Raw genomic sequence first — 20,833 nt, forward strand, 5'->3', positions numbered from 1 at the left:
TTTGCTACAAAAACGAAGGTACTTCCTGTATGGGAGGGGTTATATGGAGGGGAACTTGTTCTTATTGGTTGTGCCAGTTTCCAATCACCTCTGGTGACCATACAACCCACTATGTAATGAATAAGCTCTGTGTCCCATGGTGTACTCAAAGAAAAGGATTTTACAGGTAAGCGGTTATAAAAATCCTACTTATATTGGTGGTATTTAGTAACCATTGAATATTTTTTTTTTTACTATATGAAGGAAGAGGGACAAAACGTTGTTATAAAAATAGAGCAGATAAAAATGGCAGGACAATAAGAAAACCCCAAAATTACCTTTTTGGAAAGTAGACACTCTTAAACCGGCCATGGACAGTTTGTATCTTGGCCGTTTCAGCATGGACTGGCAGAGATTCGGACCATGTATGGGCAGGTTGATTGTACCCAAGTTGATCACTGATCAATTTGTGTACAACCAGCATGTTGGATTTTCCATATGACTATTGCCAGCGGCTATAGCTGCTAGCAACAATCACTGTGTGTATTTCTTGCCAGGACAGGTCCCTGTGCCCCCCCTGCTGGGAGAACACAATAGCTCAGCGGTTTCACTGACACACTGACTGTGTTGCTGGGGGAATCCGCAGAGCTATTGTGTTCTCCCACCATCAAGCAAATTTCTTTCCTGCAACCACAGGTTAAAGAAAATCGGTCCATCCATAGCTGGCTTAAGGTGATCTCATTGTTTTGCAAATAAAGAAATACACTGGTTCTGAGAGGTCCAGACAAGGAGAAAGGTAATGGTGCAATAGATAAATTATTGTACAGGTCACACACAGTGGAAGGAGGATGGATATGAAGGGGATAATGTTTAGATGTGCAGGATAAGGGAGATGAAATTTTAACATACAGTTCATATACAAAGACAGCATTTAGATATAGGAGAGGAGGGGTGATGACAAGGGTTAAAAAGCAATCCAAATCTCACTGAAACTGAATGAATAGATCTGCATTTGCTGCTACCTAGCCATTCATGCATACCCTATTCACAGATTACTACACTCATCCTCTACTGCAGAGGGATCAGTATGTGACTGCTGTGATGACCAATACAGCAATCTCTGTGTACCGAACTGTCCACTAATGGCTCAGTACTCTGCAATTAGCAGGTAAAACGTCTGCAGCACACATCTGCAGCATAAAATGCATTAAGGTGAAAAACCTCAAGACTTTACAACTCCTTTAACAGTATACTGTTAGTAAGCATTCCATGACTGAAAAGAACAGAAAACACACATTTACTCTTAAAAAAATATTTTGACAGCATTTCTTTTTTTGGAAATAAAACATTTGTTGGTATGACACTTTTTTTTATTGAATGGACGGAAAAACATTCATTTGACTAAATATAATATCTTTTTTTGTGACATATGTGGTCGTTTCTCACTCTTTGGTTATGCAGCTGCTTTCAAAATAAATACTTGGTTGCCACTGAATCCATCATATATCTTTTTTTTTTTTTTTTAACAACACAGTGAATTATGATGTATAAAAATAACAGATTGCCATGTGTTACATCCACAAACGGTAAAATCCAAGCGCTATTGTAAGGCATGTGAATACAGAACCTGTTAGGAAAAAAAACACAAGCATAAAAGTCATAAAATGACTCACACAGCTAGCAAACAGCAATGCACACAGCACAGTAACCCATACAAACAAAAAAAAATTTCCCCCCCGATTTTATTTTTGAAATTTTTATAACAAAAAAAAAAGTTAAATCAGCATTCCAAACAGTTTCAGCATTGGTACAATTGATACATCATCATCTAATTTTCCCAGAATACATCTGACATTTCTCTCCTACATATAAAAATATTTTTTTTTTGCTTGAAAATTACATGGAACCCCCAAACATTATATATTTTTTTAGCAGAGACCCTAGAGAATACAATTGCGGTTGTTGCAACTTTTTATCTTGCACAGTATTTGTGCAACAATGAGTCGAACGCGTTTTTGGGGGGGGGGGGGGGTGGTAAAGTTAGCCCATTTTTTTTGCATAATGTGAAAGATGAAGTTACGCCGATTAAATAGATGCCCAACATGTCACAGTTCAAAATTGTATACGCTCGTAGAAGAACGCCAAGCTTCAGTACTTAAAAATTACTCTTCTTTTTTTAGTTTAACACTTTGGTTGCAGGAAAAAAATTTGCACCATCTATAGCTGGCTTAACAGCATGTAACAGATCCAGACAAAGAAGGGAAACTCTCATTAGGATGTTTAGGAGCAGGATAGAGATGATAGATCAATGCCCTGGTTAAAATGAAAAAAATAAGCCACCTTGGAAATAAAAGGCATTGGACCTCAAAACAACTATGTTCTTGTGTAGCACAAGAAAGCGTACAAGTTAAGGTCACCAACTCAAAAACTCACCTTGCTTAAAGCGGAGGTTCACCCTCAGAGAGCACATTTTCCCCTTAGATTAATGCTCGTTTTGTCTAGGGGAATCGGCTAATTGTTTTAAAATATGATCCGTACTTACCGTTTACGAGATGCATCCTCTCCATCGCTTCCGGGTATGGGCTGCGGGAATGGGCGTTCCTTCTTGATTGACAGTCTTCCGAGAGGCTTCCGACGGTCGCATCCATCGCGTCACGATTTTCCGAAAGAAGCCGAACGTCGGTGCGCAGGCGCAGTATAGAGCCGCACCGACGTTCGGCTTCTTTCGGCTACGAGTGACGCGATGGATGCGACCGTCGGAAGCCTCTCGGAAGACTGTCAATCAAGAAGGAACGCCCGCTCCCGAAGACCCATACCCGGAAGCGACGGAAGAAGATGCATCTCGAAAACGGGTAAGTACGGATCATATTTTAATACAAATAGCCGATTCCCCTAGACCGAACGAGCAGGAATCTAAGGGGAAAAGGGCAAAAATTTAATAAATGGGTGAACTCCCGCTTTAAGTGATGGTGACAAAAGGCAAAAGACAGGGGAATATCCCTAAGGATAGAGAAATTAATATCCCTAATAGGTTCAAAAGGCAGTCTTCGAAGGGATACAAGATTCAAGATCTCACAGGGTCATTGGAAAATATACTGTACAGGGAAAACGATGTGAGCAACACCCTGTACGAAGTCCATCACTAAGGAGCAAACAGCAAGTGGTCTCTGAAAAAGCCCTTGATGGTTCCCAAGGCCAAACCATCATCCAGACCAGACTAGAGGAAAAAAAAAAACGAATCCCACAAAGAGCTTCCTAGGATGGAATTTCCTTGCCTTGCACCACTAGTAAATGCAATTGTAGAGATTGCTTGCTTGGTTGTCTAGAGAGCAGCCAGTTGCTAATTCTATGCCCTATGCTTATTAATAACCAGTTTGCCTCATTTTATTGCAACCTCTATAGATCTACAGTAGCCTACTCGCTGACAACCTAGACACTTACTTGATATTTCGTTGCCCACTCTTTCTCCTGTAAAATGCTCTGAGCTAGAGGCATATATAACCCAGGGTGAGTCTCTCCATACAATTACATCTAGTCTGGTAAACCGTTGGAAGCAGATGGACTCCCAGTGGAGTACTATGTGCATTATGTCCAAATTCTTGTTCCCCATCTACATGCAACACTCACACATGCTTTCCAAATCAGGGCTCTCCCCTCTTCTATGATGGAAGATATTCTAATGGAATAGTCATTTTTAAACCAGGAATAGGTGTTGTGGGATAGGTGTTCCTCCTCCCTTTGAATGCAGATGTCAAAAACTTGGCAAAGATTGAACTTGGTTATTACCACCCTTGTGCATAAAAGACCAATCTGGGTTTATCTTGGGGAAAAGAAAGGGAGATCGCTTTGTTCAACATGACAATATTGGCACCAGGGTTGTTGCCTCTGTGGATGCCGAAAATACATTTGAATCAATAGTGTGGCCTTTTCTTTGGGCAATCATATGTAAATTTAGTTTTGGAGCCAAATTTACCCAGTGGATTAATCTTCTCTATTCAGGCCCTGCAGCCAGGATCTTTGCCAACAATACTCTCTTGACTCCCTTTTCACTACACAGGGGTACAGGTCATTTTTGCTCAAGTCATATAATTTCTGGCTACCCTTGCTTGTACCGACGCACATATGTGTGTTGGGGCATTGGAGAAAAAAACTATCATTATATGCTGATGGGTTATTGTATCTAAATGATCCTCAGTCCTCCCTGGCTGCTACACTGGAAACCTTTAACAAATTTGGATCTCACTTTTGTATTAATCACTTCAACGCTGAGTACTGTCATCCCATTCCTGCCCAGCCTGTTTTTCATCCTTAAGAACTGTCACACTTTGAATGACAATTGTGTGGTCATGCAACACTGTACCCATATGATATTTTTCAAATTTGTTTTCACATTAATAGAGCTTTCTTGTGGTGGTTTTTAATCACCACTTTGTTTTTTATTTGTTGCTAAATTGTCTTAGGGAAGAAAAGCCTAGGACAAGGCTGTGTCTAACAGATTCTTCCATCTAGACCAGTGTTTCTCAACTCCAGTCCTCGGGGCGCACCAACAGGTCTTGTTTTCAGGCTTTCCATTATTGTGCACAGGTGATTTTATCAGTTTCACTGCCTTAGTAATTACCACAGCAGTTTGATCTGAGGGAAATCCTGAAAACATGACCTGTTGGTGCGCCCCGAGGACTGGAGTTGAGAAACACTGATCTAGACAAACAAGGTAGACTGATCCCCCAAGCACAGATACCCAGGTACTTCAAGTGATGGGATGCTTCAGAAAGCAAAGTGAAAAGATCAGACCCACAGCAAATGAAGTCTAGAAACTGACCTGCAGTACACAGAGAAATGCTAAAGGACAAGAGGCAAGATCTAGGAGACAATCTCTATCCTGATAGTCTTCACCCTCCCAATGGGAAAACTGTTTAAGGAGCCTTTACGGACACAGGATTTAGGGGTTCCACCAGACAAATGCACCACTACTTAAACCTATAGAATGCTCACTTTATAGAGTGCTCTGCGGCTAACTCTGTTTAACACATACACTGTAGCAAATGCCTACAGTGCCTTAAAAAAAATATTCACACTCCTTGAAATTTTGCACATTTTGTCATGTTACAACCAAAAACATAAATGTATTGTGATTTTATGTGATAGACCAACACAAAATGGCACATAATTGAGAAGTGGAAGAAAAATGATAAATGGTTTTCAAAGTTTTTAAAAATAAAAAGTCACCTAATTAGTAAATAGAGTCCATCTGTGTGTAATTTAATCTCAGTATAAATACAGCTGTTTTGTGAAGGCCAAGGAACACACCAGACAGGCCAGGGATAAAGTTGTAGAGACATTTAAAGCAGGGTTAGGTTCTAACAAAATATCCCAGCTTTGAACATCTCACGGAGCACTGTTCAATTCATCATCCGAAATCTGGAAAAGAGTATGGCACAACTGCAAACCTACCAAGACATGGCCGTCCACCTAAACTGACAGGCCGGGCAAGGAGAGCATTAAATCAGAGAAGCAGCCATGGTAACTCTGGAGGAACTGCAGAGATCCACAGCTCAGGTGGAAGGATCTGTCCACGTCACAACCATTAGTCGTGCGCTCTACACATCTGGCCTTTATGGAGGAGTGGCAAGAAGAAAGCCAATGTTGAAAGAAAGCCAAAAGAAGTTCTGTTTGCTAGAAGCCATGTGGGGGACACAGCAATCATGTGGAAAAAAGGTGCTCTTTCAGATGAGACTAAAATTAAACTTTTTGGCCTAAAAGCAAAACGCTATGCATGGCGATCGGAATTTCCGATGAAAAAAGTCAGACGGATATTCCGACCGTGTGTGGGCCCCATCAGACTTTTTTTCATCAGAGTTTAGAAATTCTGATCGTCTGTGTGGAACTCCGAAGGAGAAGAAACCATGCATGCTCAGAATCAAGTCGACGCATGCTCGGAAGCATTGAACTTCATTTTTTGGCTCGTCGTAGTGTTTTAAGTCACTGTGTTTTGGACGGTTGGACTTTGGTCTGACAGTGTGTATGCAAGACAGCTTAAACAGAATTCCGACAGAAAATTCCATCGGATTTTATCCCATCGGAAATTCCGATCGTGTGTACAGGGCATAACACTGCACATCACCCTGAACACACATAGTGGTGGCAGCATCATTTTGTGGGGATGCTTTTCTTCAGCGGGGACAGGGAAGCTGGTCAGAGTTGATGGGAAGATGGATTTAGCCTTCAGGGCAATCTTAGACTAAAACCTCTTAAGCGTCTGTAAAAGACTTGAGACTGGGGCAGAGGTTCACCTTCCAGCAGGACAAAACCCTAAACATACAGCCAGAGCTACAATGGAATGTTTTAGATCAAAGCATATTTTTGTGTTAGAATGGCCCAGACCTAAATCCAATTTGTGGAAAGACTTGAAAATTGCTGTCCACAGACGCTCTCCATCCTATCTTACAGAGCTTGAGCTATTTTGCAAAGAACGGGCAAAAATGTAGTGAAAGGTGGTTCTACAAAGTACTGACTCAGGTGGGCATACAAATGCACGGCACACTTTTCACATATTTATTTGTAAAAGATGTTGGAAACCATTTATCATTTTCCGTCAACTTCACAATTATGTGCCACTTTGTGTTGGTCTATCACAAAAAAAACATTTACAAAATGTGGAAAATGTAAAGGGATATGTCATGGATCTTAAGATATTAAAGTGTTTCTACTTGACATCTGTTACACAGGAGAGGGACATTCAATGCAAGGACACCGGCTATTGAAATGCTAAGTGGAACCAGCTAGAGAAATACCTTTTATTGTGCTCTGCAGGCTAAGAGCGGGTGTCGGAGACACTCCGTCTGGCTAAAAAAACTATGGATTGAAGGTTAATTGAATCTAGAATGTATGTGTGAAGAGGTATGTGTTTATTGTTCTAAAGGTCAGAAGCCTCCTGTCAGCTGTATTGAATTAGCATTCTATTGTCTAAAGCAATGTAACCTCTCAGAGGTAGTAATTAAGTAGCCCGGGTTATTGTGTACATTGATTACCCCCTGGGGCTTCTGTCTCAATACACAAGTCTTTCTATCCAAGCTATTGGACCAATCCCTGTTGACAATTTCAAGTCCTCATTTGCATGGTCAAGGAGGACTTGAGTGAAGACTGGATATACTTTACAATTGACCAATAGGAAAGCGGTTGTTGGGAGTGGGATGTTCCAAAATTTTGTATAAAAGTGTGCTGTGTAATTGAAAATAAAGAGTCCTGTTGGAACTTACATACAGCCTGCCTGGTGTTTGTTCCTAATGGGTCTGAACGGCACATAGCTGTAGTTCGGACCCCGGAACCTTGGATGACTGGACCATCAGACGTTGCAATCTGCAAGCTGACTCACTGGTAGCAGAGGAGTGTCGGGAGAGCAGGACCTGGACGAGGAAGGATCTCGTCACATTGGTTGGCAGCGGTGGGATTTGCTCTCCAGTTACTGGGACAACTCCAAACCACCACCATGAATGACCAGCTATGCAGCCTGGAGGAGAACCATGCTAAAAGACTTGCTTGAGAGCCGTGGAGGGACCGGTGGGAAGAACAAGGCCACCCTGATCATTGCGCTAGCCGAGATGGATCAGAGGGATGGTGATGCAGGACCCCGGTCAGTCGAAGACTTGTTCCAGCAGCGAGTCCAACAACGGTTGGCATTATATGGTGCTAACCCATCAGAGACGGCCATACAGAATACCATTAGAGACCTCCAGCTGCAGGAACAGAGAGAACGAGAGTGGCAACAGAGAGCACGAGAACGGCAACAGAGAGAACGAGAGCGGCAACAGAGAGAACGAGAGCGGCAACAGAGAGAACGAGAGCGGCAACATGAGCTGGAAATCGCCTACAAACAGCTGCTAGACTCCGCTCAGCAGCAGGATGGGGCTCCCTTTGCCTGGGACTATGAGGAAATATCAGCTGACAACGCTGAAATCCTGGCTGATGAATCAGCAGTGGAAAATCGGGAGCTTGCCATTCCCAAAGCAGAAGTGCTGGCAACAGGGCAGAGTGCTAGCAATCTCTGCCCAGCACCGGAACCAACTGTGGAGTTCCAGGGAGCCGGGGCAGTTGGCCCCCCTCCCCAGCAACAAGCTGAGGTAGTGAAGCTGTTACTCCCAGCTGAATCACTGGCAGCAGGGCAGGATGCTACTGGCTGCTGCACACCACTACAGCTTGAGCGGATATCGGTGGATGGGACTGTGGTCTCCACTCACAGCAGCCCAGCGGAAGAGCTGGCAACAGAGCAGAGTGCCCCGGGCCTCTGCTCTCAACTAACAGAAGAGGGGGTTCCTGTGGTAGTGGATGGGACTCCGATCTCCACGGACACAACCCCAGAACATGGTGCGGCACTGAGACAGGAGGATGTCGGCTTTGCTTTGCAAGCACCGGGGGATTTTTACCTAGCCTCAGTGGATGGGACTGCAGTCTCCACTGGTATACCCCAGGAATGGTGGCCAGTTGGCCCAGATTCCCAACGGCATGATGAACTGAGCCCAGCCACCCTGTCTTCTCTCCAGCGGCTGAAAGGACTCCAGGGAGAAGGGCCAGTCCAGGCCTCTCCCCAGCGGCAGGCGTGTTCTCTGAGAGAGGCAGAGATTGGCTGGGTGAGTAATGCTCTGTTTGGGACAAGTTATCTGGGGTACTGGGTGGGTACCGGAATTGGGGTCTCTCCCAGTGTTAGTCTCCTGCCAAAGGGGGTGATGTGTGACAGACCTAGCCGGGACAGGGGCTTTTGGAGAGGACTGAATGTGAGCCTCTTGCCGTCCGATTATGGGCCAGGACCTCAAAACAGGAAGGCAGATGGGTCATCCCAGCGGACAGTCCTGGAACCTTAAGACTACTTTTCCAACATCCTCGAGTTGACCCGTTTGGGTCCCACTGCGGCTGTTGGACTGTTTCCCAGGGGAAGTAATGTCATGGATCTTAAGATCTTAAAGTGTTTCTACTTGACATCTGTTACACAGGAGAGGGACATTCAATGCAAGGACACCGGCTATTGAAATGCTAAGTGGAACCAGCTAGAGAAATACCTTTTATTGTGCTCTGCAGGCTAAGAGCGGGTGTCGGAGACACTCCGTCTGGCTAAAAAAACTATGGATTGAAGGTTAATTGAATCTAGAATGTATGTGTGAAGATGTATGTGTTTATTGTTCTAAAGGTCAGAAGCCTCCTGTCAGCTGTATTGAATTAGCATTCTATTGTCTAAAGCAATGTAACCTCTCAGAGGTAGTAATTAAGTAGCCCGGGTTATTGTGTACATTGATTACCCCCTGGGGCTTCTGTCTCAATACACAAGTCTTTCTATCCAAGCTATTGGACCAATCCCTGTTGACAATTTCAAGTCCTCATTTGCATGGTCAAGGAGGACTTGAGTGAAGACTGGATATACTTTACAATTGACCAATAGGAAAGCGGTTGTTGGGAGTGGGATGTTCCAAAATTCTGTATAAAAGTGTGCTGTGTAATTGAAAATAAAGAGTCCTGTTGGAACTTACATACAGCCTGCCTGGTGTTTGTTCCTAATGGGTCTGAACGGCACATAGCTGTAGTTCGGACCCCGGAACCTTGGATGACTGGACCATCAGACGTTGCAATCTGCAAGCTGACTCACTGGTAGCAGAGGAGTGTCGGGAGAGCAGGACCTGGGCGAGGAAGGATCTCGTCACAGGATATGAATACTTTTTCAAAGGAACTGTAACACAGAGCTCAGTTACCCAAGGACACATTACAGACTGGCCTCGATTTGTCTCAGCGGATGTCAGGTACAGCCTCCATTGCAGTAGCCAACCTAAAAAAGGAAGACCTTCTCACTCAGCATGCAGTTGCAGAGATTTTATAAAGATAAAATGAAAGTGGTTGTAAAGGTAAAAAAAATTTTTTTCCCTAAATAGCTTTACCTTAGTGCTTAGTTCTTCTGTCTGTAACTACACACAGTAATGCGAGGCTTTCTCCCTGGTGTGGAGAAAGCCTCTTGAGGGGGGAGGGGGCGAGTAGGAGGGTCAGGACACTCTCTACTTTGCAGATAGAGAAAAGAAGCTGTGTGTTAGTGGGCGTCCTGACACTCCTGCTCGCCCCCTCGCCCCTCAAGAGGCTTTCTCCACACCAGGGAGAAAGCCTCACATTACTGTGTGTAGTTACAGACAGAAGAACAGGAAGTGAGGATTTCTCAGAAGAAAAAAGGACATTTAAAAGCAAAATCGAAGGATGAGGTAAGTGAAGGAGGACTGCACTAAGGTAAAGGGAAATGTTTTTTTACAACCCATTTAAGTCTTGATAAAAAGGAAATAGTTTGCTTTTTTTTTTTTTTTAGAGTGGAGAGAAGATGTCCTTTTTCTTAGGACACTAGCATATATGCTGGGTGTGACAATTATTATACTGGGCTGTCCTTACAGCATTGTTTTGCCGGTGTCCAATCTCCTGAACTCCGCAACATAACTATGTACCTGCAAACTCATTCTTTATCCTGCAATGTAAGATTAGGAAAAGGTTTTTGACCAAGAAAGCTAAATATGTTCAAGAAACAATACCTGACAAGGCAACTTACCTGCAAGATATTTAATTGTATCAAGTTTATGCGATTCCAGCATAGTTTTCAGGCCGGCTACTTCTGTGTCAATCTTCCTTTTGGTTTGTGTCAGTCCTTTGTCTTGATCGACATGCTACAAATAATAAAGACATTACTAAATAATCAGAACTTCAAATGGTAAGCAGTGTTAAAGAGTCTCTGTTACAGTCCTTTGTACTTGGCTCAAGTGAACTTAAAATCCTCTAGTAAGTATAGCCTTTACGGCAAATTCGTTCTGGGGAAGTGAACCCTGTTTCAGTTTAATGTACTTGCCTTAAAACTAATATGTGACACAGACGCTGCACTGAGTATAAGTCTTTTCTCAGGCAAGTATAAAAAATAAACATATAATCATGACAGCATCCCTATATGGTAGGGGTGTAGAATTAAAATTCACACGGTCAAATCAGTAAAATTTTCTTCCAGCAGGGGTCTGAATTGCATGTGCAATAATGCAGAACCTTCACATCAAAGCCCCACTCCCTCCCTCACATTTATATCACAGTCCCCTTCTTCAACATTGTCCTCAGTCCCCCCTCACATGACAGTTCCCCCTTCACATCGATATTCCCTGCCCCCTTAACACTCCCCCTTCCCATCAGTGTCCCCAGTCCCCCTTAACCCCCCTTCAGCACATTGTCCTCACCTCCATTTCAGAGCACTATCCTCATTCCCCCAATCACCCCCAGTTCAGAGCACTACCCTTAACCCCCCCCAATCACCCTCAGTTCAGAGCACTACCCTTACCCCCCAATCACCCTCAGTTGAGAGCACTGCCCTCAGCCCCCTTCCAAGCACTATCCTCACTCCCCCCATTCACCCCCAGTTCAGAGCACTGTCCTCACGCCCCTTCCCACTCACAGCAGAGTTTTCAGCCCTATCCTACACTGGGCAGGTCTGTACAGAGGCCGGGAGCTGCCCAACCTTTCTCGTTAACAAGCTGGAGATTGGTTGTTAGGACCACACAGCATCCTAGCAACCAATCATCCACTTGCTGCTCCTGAAATCTGTCCAGACCTGCTGCCTCTCCCATCCCCTGCCCTGCGAGGATGATGGCATGGCAGCTATGGGTAATAAACAGCAGCAAGATCTACATACAAAAGAGAACGAGAGATCAAGCTCCTGAGTGATGCGACCACGGCTGCCTGGATGGGACTATCACTCGTATCTGGAAGCCAGTCCGCCATTTAGTGATGCCTGCTACAGTATATGAAATCCATGGACATGAAGTATATCATTTTATTCAAGTACAGAGATGTAGCAGTTGATCTTGTTGGAATTCATGTACTTGCAACTTCCTGTACGCTGAACTGAAATCTCAAACAATGTTACCTGCCTTCCTAGCTATCTTCTGTGAAGTACAAAAGCCTTCCTCCCTAAGTAATGAAAATGAGGACAGTAGGAGGTATTTGTAGCCCAAAAAAATCAAGAAAACAGCCTACGCCGTGACGATGCTGCTCTTGCATAATTATTAGAGTGCTTATAAAGGACTTGCAATTCTAGCAGTGAGGGCAGAACCTAGTTAGTCCACACAACAGTACAGTGCCAGTACTATGTACAATCTCCCTATACCATTTTTAATAGGAGCTGCAATATTAGTTGAAAGGGAAAATATGCTCTGGCCCTTACAGTGTTAAACAACCAGCCAACCACCACAAGATTACTTTACTTTTATGGCTACTGCACAGCGAGTTCAAGAGGAGTTAAAAAGAATAATTTAATATTTGTCCCTGTACAGTACATATAACATGGACAGTCACTGGAAATGATTCTGTGCTTAGCATAATGATGAAGTACTCTTGGGAAAGAAATATGTACTATAGCAACAATCAAGAATGTATAAGTCAGTGCAACTACAGTATTATGTCATCCCTATTTAAACTTCATGCTTTAATGCAGTTAAAAAGTGAGGATTTTGCATAACTGTACAATCTTGGTGCCACTGTGAGAAAGTCTTCAGTGCATAGTAAGAATGTAAAGAGTATCCATTTTCAAAGGCATTTCATTTTATGTGGTAGACGTATCAAGTTAGCCTCATTCACACGACGGACCGTTCGGGTCCGCCTGTCAGTTTTGACGACGGACCTGAACGGCCGCTCTATGCAATCCTATGGAGCGTCGGATGTCAGCGGAGACATGTCCGCTGACATCCGACCCTATCCGATCCGCTAAAAACAGATGTATGGTGGGCACGTACCCATGCGGATCGGATTGGGTAAGATCTGATGAAAACGGACATGCTGTCCGTTTTTTATCAGATCGCTCCATAGGACACAGCGGTGCCCGACAAGCCCCTCCCCGCTCAGTGAGCAAAGAGGAGCTTGTCATCCGTCGGCTCAGCGGAGATCTGCGGACTGATCTCCCGCTGAGCTGGCGGGAGCAGGCGGAATCTGTAGGAACGGATTCCGCCTTGTGTGAATGAGGCCTTACATGCACATCCATTATGTATGTACCTTCCAATAAAGGTAACAGGATAATATAGACATGTTTTCATAATCAAAGGCCATTTGTTACATACTGTAAAACTGTTTCATGACTCAGTCTTTTTTGTGTAATTCTTTTGGAGAAAGATTAAAAAATAAATAAAAATAGAGTTGGTGGAAGGTAGGGTGATACCCCTAATATTATAAAAGCTGCCACGTGTAAAGAAAAACAAAACAGGTAATTTGGCACCTATCAAACCTTTAATGATTCAATTAAGGCCACATGCACACTTATGCCACCTACACACAATTGGAAATTTTCAACAACAAAACCATGGATTTTTTTCCGACTGAATTTTGGCTCAAACTTGTCTTGCATACACACGGTCACACAAATGTTGTCCGAAATTCCGAACTTCAAAAACGCAGTGACATACAACACTACGACGTGCTGAGAAAAATTAAGAGAAAAATCAAGTTCAATAATTCCGAGCATGCGTTGGATTTTTGTGCGTTGGAATTGCATACAGACGATCTGAATTTCCAACAAGAACTTTTGCTGTGGAAAAATTGAGAACCAGCTCTCAAATTTTTGAGCAAAATGTCCGATGGAGCATACACACGGTCGGAATTTTCGTCAAAAAGCTCACATGTGTGTACACGGCATGAGTGTCAAAAACTGAGCATTTATTTCTGCCTCTAAACACCCCTACATGTGAGGCCTGGTACACACGATAGGATTGATCCGCGGATACGGTCTGCCGGACCGTATCCGCGGATAAATCCTCTGGCGGATTTGGATCCGTTGGCATGTACTCACCATCGGATCCAAATCTGCGCGGAATTCAACCGCGGTGACGTGTCGCGCCGTCGCCGCGATGATGACGCAGCAACGTGCGCGAAGCTGTCATATAAGGAAATCCACGCATGCGTCGAATCATTACGACGCATGCGAGGGACGCGTTCGGACGGATCGATCCGGTGAGTCTGTACAGACCACCGGATCGATCCGCTGGAGCCGATTCCAGCGGATAGATTTGTTAGCATGTCTACAAATTTTTATCTGCTGGAAATCGCAAATATCCGCGGATAAATATCCGCTGGAACGTACACACCAGGGGATCTATCCGCTGAAACCGATCCGCTGAGATTTTTCAGCGGATGGATCCTCTCGTGTGTACGGGGCCTTAACCTACATGTCAATGCACACATTGTAATTTACAGGCATTTTTTTTTAATAATAAAAAAAAATAAAAATCACTTTAAATCAGTGCGTTCAGGAGAGGAGCTTTTTTTAGCAGAAAAATCGCCTAACACCCTAGACATGTTTAGCGCTTCAGCATTCATTCATTTCAATAGCCAGAATAAAATAATATTGTGGCCAATGGAATGAATGAAAATTCTAATGCTTGACATGCCTATAACACGTTTGCAAAACAGTTTTAGGTGAGTTTTTTAAGCTGCTTGTCTCCTGCCAGGAGAAAAAAACGTTTAGAAGAGCTGGGAAAACACCCAGTGTGCATGAGGCCTATAGGATTTATGCTTTTCATTCTACTTAAATGAAAAAATATATATAATGGTTTTTAGTCAATTGAATGTTAATGTTCATGTTCACATGTTCATAAACTTATTTTAAACTTAAAGAAGTATAGGATTCTTTTTTTTTAAAATCATACTTACCTAGGTGGATGCAGCATCGGTCCAATGCTACATCTGTCCCCCGCCAGCTCTAAGGCTGAGAACCAAGTGATCAAACACTGCCGATCCCTCAGTTCTCAGTGCACCCTGAGCAAAGAGCTGGTCACTGTCAGTCACTGGCTCTCTGCTCCTCCCCCCTTGCTTACTGGAGCGCTGGACTGTGGAGGGGGCGGGAGCGACCGACTCAGACTCTCAGCAGCTTTCTGAGAGGTTGAGCCGGGTATCCCACCCAGGCATGTGGGCAGATCCATACACATATATCATGAACTTTCCCGAGCCTGGACCGGCTCTACGTCCTCAGCCAACAGCAGGCTTCAGCACTACTGTGGTCCATAGAAGTACAGCCAAACAAACTTCAGCTGTACCTCGTTATAATAAAAATGAACAGTCCCTTGCTGGTTTAAATACTTTCTGATTAAAGTGATATTAAACCCTCAGATTTTTAGCCACCTTCAGCAGCTGATTTAATAATATAGTGAGTAAGCAGCGTCTATCTTCAGCCCAGTTTAAATTGGCCTAGGTTTCCCGTTTCAGGATGGCTCCTTTCACTTGCAGAGTCCTATAGGGCCAACCTTGCATGCAGGAACCCCAGTATTGTCTTCTTACACTGTGTGCATCATTAGAAAGACACAGCTCTGTACCCTGGGATGGTGAGGTGCTCCCCCTGTTCTCCTCCCTTCTCTTCCTTCATCCCTATAAGAAGCTAACAGACTACTGGAGGCTGGAGAATACACTGTCCTCATCTAACGCTTTCTAGTGAAAACCTGGAGTTCAGAGAAGCAGCGCTGGGAGAACAGGAGCCAGCATCATTGAAAGTTGTAAACTGCTGGATTGAGAATTTCAAGTTTACTCGGGAAACTTATTTTTGTGCTCAATGTGTTGAACAAGATCTCTCATTAGAATTGTTTTTCTTTGGGACAAAGTACATGTGGTACTTTGTTGCCTGTTTCTATGTTATGAGTGCTGCCCCCTCCCCCCAGGCGATTCTACAACAGCTCCTGCTGCATACAATCACAGTCAGTGAGGAGAGAACAGGGGCGGTGGCAGGGCCAAGCCTTTTGTGTGGACACACTGAGCAGGGCTTGGGAGCAAGCACACACAAATGCCTCCATAGCAAGCAGCTTGCTATGGGAACACTCAGAGGAGGAGCCAAGAGCACCGGTGGGGGACCCAAGAAGAGGAGGATTAGGGCTGCCCTGTGCAAAACAATTACACAGAGCAGGTAAGTATGACATGTTTGTTATTTAAAAAGAAAATGCCTCTACAAACCCTTTAACACTACAGAACAGCCAGTCATCAAGCCAAGTCAGAGCCTCTGATCTCCAAACTTGTTCTGAAAGATCAGATATCAATGACTCAGCACAACAGCCAGGAAACTAGTATTTTCAGAAGGCCAGAAATAATTGCTGTGGGAACATTACAACATACATTAACTTATGCCATGTACACACGATCGGTTCATCTGATGAAAACGGTCCGATAGACCGTTTTCATCGGACGAACTGATTGTGTGTGGGCCTCATCGTTTTTTTTCCCCATCTGTGAAAAAACTTAGAACCTGTTTTAAAATTATCGGATGGTTAAAAAAAAAACGATAGAAAAAAACGATCGTCTGTGGGCAAGTCCATCGGTTAAAAATCCACGCATGCTCAGAATCAAGTCGACACATGCTCGGAAGCATTGAACTTCATTTTTCTCAGCACGTCGTTGTGTTTTACGTCACCGCGTTCTGACACAAACTGATTTTTAACCGATGGTGTGTAGGAAAGACTGATGAAAGACAGCGTCATGGGATATCTGATGAGAAAATCCATCGGTCAGTTTTCATCGGATGAACCGATCGTGTGTACGTGGCATTAGTGCATTATTAGGCCCCTTTCGCACTGGGGTGGGAGGTGCAGTGTCGGTAAAGCGGCGCTATTTTTAGCTTCGCTTTACCGCTAATTTTGCGGCGCTATTCGGCCGCTAGCAGGGCGGTTCTACCCCCGCTAACGGCCGAGAAAGAAAGGCGCATTGCCGGCGGTATAGCCGTGCTGTCTCATTGATCTCAATGGGCAGGAGCGGTATACACACCACTCCAAAGATGCGGCTAGCAGGACTTTTTTTCCGTCCTGCCAGCGCACCGCTCCAGGGAAAGCCCTCTGGCTTTCACACTGGAGAAAAAGCAGCCGCTGTTTCAGGTTGGTTTTCAGGCACTATTTTTAGCGCAATAGTGCCTGTAAACCGCCCCAGTGTGAAAGGGGTCTTAGAGATTCAATGATATGAAAGGTGCAGTAGATGTTATGGACATGATTTGAACTTTGCATTTATTGTCATTACAAGGTACATGAACTTTTGGTGCAGTAGTTGACTGGACTGGAGTTGACTATTTATGTTTAGGTATTAGGAACTATTTGGTTCTGTTCCTCACCAATGTTTCATCTCTGCACCTATGAGAATAAAGCATTACTATTATAATGCTATAAGTCAGGGGTCTCCAAACTGCGGCCCGAGGGCCAGATGTGGCCCTTTGCTAGCCTTTATCCAGCCCTTGGGGCACAATTCCTTCCACTGACATGAGGCACTATTCCTCCCATTGACACCAACAAAAGGGCACTATATTATCCACGGATACCAATCATGGGATACTATTCCTCCTACTAACAGGGGGAATACTCCTCTTCCTATTGACCACCAACCCCAAGGCCATATTTGTTCTCACTGATGCAGAGTCCGTGACATTTTCTTCCCTTGCTGGCCCCGATCCGGCCCTCCTAAAGTCTGAAGGGCAATAAAGTGGCCCTTTGAAAAGTTTGGAGATCCCTGTTATAAGTGATCAGAATGATTAAGTTCAATACATCTGCAGATACCAATCTATACCAGGGAGCGAAGCAAAAGATTCTTGTTGACTTGAGGTAAACCTGCTGAGCCATCTAGTTCCAATTATCTTCCATATGGAAATGATTGCTTCTATGGTGATCAACTATGCTGATCTATTACAAGGTCACATTCCATGAATGGTACAGGAGATATTATTAATATACTGATATGAACTCTGTGTCTTTGTTACTATAATAATCTCTTAGGTGCAGCAGTGGAGAACGTGGGAGTAGACTATTCATGTTTATAAACCAGGAGTCATCTGGTGCAATCCATCATTATTGCTTCAACCTACACCCATGTGATTAAGCTTTACAACGTCAATGTTATGAATGATTCCAAGTTCCATACATCTACACACGATCAGTGTATATCAATGTAAACAAAAGGGAGCCAGTCTAGGAAATTAATAGTTTCTTCGTCAGACTTGCTGAACTATCAAGTTCCACTTGGATTCTATGACCCAACATGAGGTGAATACCCGAGTGGTTTCTATATGACCTATTAGGATTATCCTTTTGTACAGATTATTGCCAACATTCCTGTAATTATATGAGATAAATCATTTTTCCCACGCAGAATATACATTTTGAACATATCCATGTTACTGCTAATGTGAACAATGTACAGGCAGGTACAAATTCAATACCATAAAAAAAATTCATGTTTTTTTTTGCACGTGTTTACGTCTTTGAGCCACAAGGTTGCTGATCATTTTATTGCGGTACAGTGCCTCTGGTCTGTGACCTTGCTTAACCGTGAATACAGATAAAAAATGTAGGGCAAAGTGCATGCTTATCTATCTCGTTCTGCTGAGGAGCTTAATGTGTGTCCGTGTTTATTTGAAATGGTTTTGAAACTTTTGGGACTTTAAGAGGCATTTTTTGTACTAGAGACGGTTTGTGTATAATAATATACAATTATGTAGGGAAAAGAAAAACGTGTGTTGTGAAGTGAGGGGCGCTAAATTCAATAATGGATTAAGTGTCACAGTATGATTAGGTGATATACAGTCTAGCCATATACGCAAATCTGTGTGAAAAACAACAGATGGTAGCAATAAATCCTTAAATACAATTGTGCTAAATAATAGTGAAATAATATAATTATCCAACAGAAGAACTATAGTGCAAAGTCCCAGAACTGGATAAAGTCCAAGTGCAAAATTGCAAATATTACGGTCCCAAGTCAAAGGGATAAAGTGCAAATGCAATGTGCTTGTGAATCTTCAAACAACCAAAAGTGCGAGAAAGGGGTGATCCGCCTTCACCTATAGGTCACCAGAACTAATATTGGATGGCTCCTTACCGGTGTTGACCAGATTACTTAAAATATGGTCAATAAGGCTTGTTAGTAATATGGATCAGCAGGGTCTCATTGGGTTCCAATGTTAGCGGTTGCGGCAAATGGTGTACCAAAAATGGAGAAGAGATGCCACCATAGTGTAAAACCATTTAATGAACATCAATAAAAATACAATGCCAAATGGCCTCCTACTGTTGTTGGTGCCCGTATCCCGGCACTGAGGCTGTGAGCTTGGATTGGAATAAATACTTATAGAGCGCCGAATGCGAGTTGTGAAACTCGCGTCTAAGCGCTTACCAACAAGCTGGGGGTATCCAGTTCCCAAGAGCAAAAAGAAGAAACTAGGACATCTAAATAAAAGAGGGGAACAGACAAGAAATAAACAGAAATATAAAAAGAAGGGGGGGGGGGGGGTGTCAGGGCACAAAAAGCCAATCCCTACTCCCTGACCATGGACCGCAGCCTGGGATTAAGGCAGCGTCCTGCTAAGGGCTTGGAAGGCCAAGTCTCTATCTGTAGGCTTGTGAAAAAAGAAGTGTTTTCAAGCCCTTACGGAAGGCCATCAAGGAGGAGGATGCTCGGAGCTGATGAGGGAGCTGGTTCCAAAGAGAGTTCCCCAGTGTTTGGAGCCGGCGGCCACCTTTTGAAGCTGATCGACTAGATTTAATAATTGCTAACAGGGCGTCAGTCGAGCGAAGCTCTCTGGGTGGACAGTAGTGTTGTGTCATATTCGATAAGTACATCGGACCTAGTTGCCAATAGGCCCGAAACACCAGACAGAGTGCCTTGAACTCAACCCGTTTTGCTATCGGGAGCCAGTGTAGATTCTTAAGCACCGGGGAGATGTGATTCCGCCTTGGGCAGTTTGTGACTAGTCTTGCAGCTTATAGGGATATGGAGATGTGATGAGAGATGGCCGCGTCCTGGTAGTTCTGGTGACCTATAGGTGAAGGCGGATCACCCCTTTCTCGCACTTTTGGTTGTTTGAAGATTCACAAGCACATTGCATTTGCACTTTATCCCTTTGACTTGGGACCGTAATATTTGCAATTTTGCACTTGGACTTTATCCAGTTCTGGGACTTTGCACTATAGTTCTTCTGTTGGATAATTATATTATTTCACTATTATTTGGCACAATTGTATTTAAGGATTTATTGCTATCATCTGTTGTTTTTCACATAGATTTGCGTATATGGCTAGACTGTATATCACCTAATCATACTGTGACACTTAATCCATTATTTAATTTAGCGCCCCTCACTTCACAACACATTCTACGGAAATTCAGTATTCTGCATTTTTTTAGGGAGCAGCTTCACTTAGCCAGTCACTTGATCGATCAAGTATTTATTCAGTGTAATTAATTTGGCGCGAGACTTCCTTTTTTTCAAAAGAAAACCGTGCCAATATAAAAATAAATACGAAAAATTATAAAGTCCATAAAAAGCAGCAGCTTAATGTGAGATATGCACAGATACGTAACAAGATAGGAGAAGCCGCAATAATTTAGTCCAAATAGGAAATCAGATTAACCACTCGTCCTCGGGTGGACGTCATATGACGTCCTCGACTTTGTGCGGTGATATCTGAATGATGCCTGCAGCTACAGGGAGCATTCAGATATCACCGTCTTCTGCCGGCGATTCTGTGCATGATAAGAACGATCATAGCACCAGTTACGCCGCTTGATCGTTCTTATAGGCAGCGGGAGGGGACGTCCCCCCCTCTCGCCGTCACCCGGTGCTTCTCTGGGCTCTCCCATGCCATCGGGGGCCCAGAGAACGAATCGGTCACCGCCGTCTCACGACAACAGAGATGACTGGTGACCATATGGTCACCAGTCATCTCTATGACCTTCGGAGGCCCAGGCGCGACGTTGTGACGTCACGCCCGGGTACCCAGAAGTAAACAAAGCCGCATTGCGGCTGTCGGCATGAGATCGGTGAATTTTTTTTCATGATCTCATGCTTTCCAGCCTGGAG

The 20,833-nt window shown here is 43.8% G+C and overlaps 1 protein-coding gene across 1 annotated transcript in view; it reads right to left on the bottom strand.

The window, feature by feature from the left end:
• Window positions 1–1,331: 1,331 nt before the first annotated feature.
• MCUR1 (mitochondrial calcium uniporter regulator 1) overlaps window positions 1,332–20,833 on the bottom strand; it is a 53,043-nt gene continuing 33,541 nt past the window's right edge. Inside the window, exons 8-9 of the mRNA XM_040353748.1 lie at window positions 10,544–10,658; window positions 1,332–1,606 (exon numbers count right to left, since the gene is read on the bottom strand). Coding sequence (XP_040209682.1) covers window positions 1,551–1,606; window positions 10,544–10,658 — 171 coding nt within the window. The 3' untranslated portion in view covers window positions 1,332–1,550. The remainder of the gene's footprint in view (window positions 1,607–10,543; window positions 10,659–20,833) is intronic.

This window comes from Rana temporaria, chromosome 5 (genome assembly GCF_905171775.1).
Source record: "Rana temporaria chromosome 5, aRanTem1.1, whole genome shotgun sequence".
NCBI lineage: Eukaryota > Metazoa > Chordata > Amphibia > Anura > Ranidae > Rana > Rana temporaria.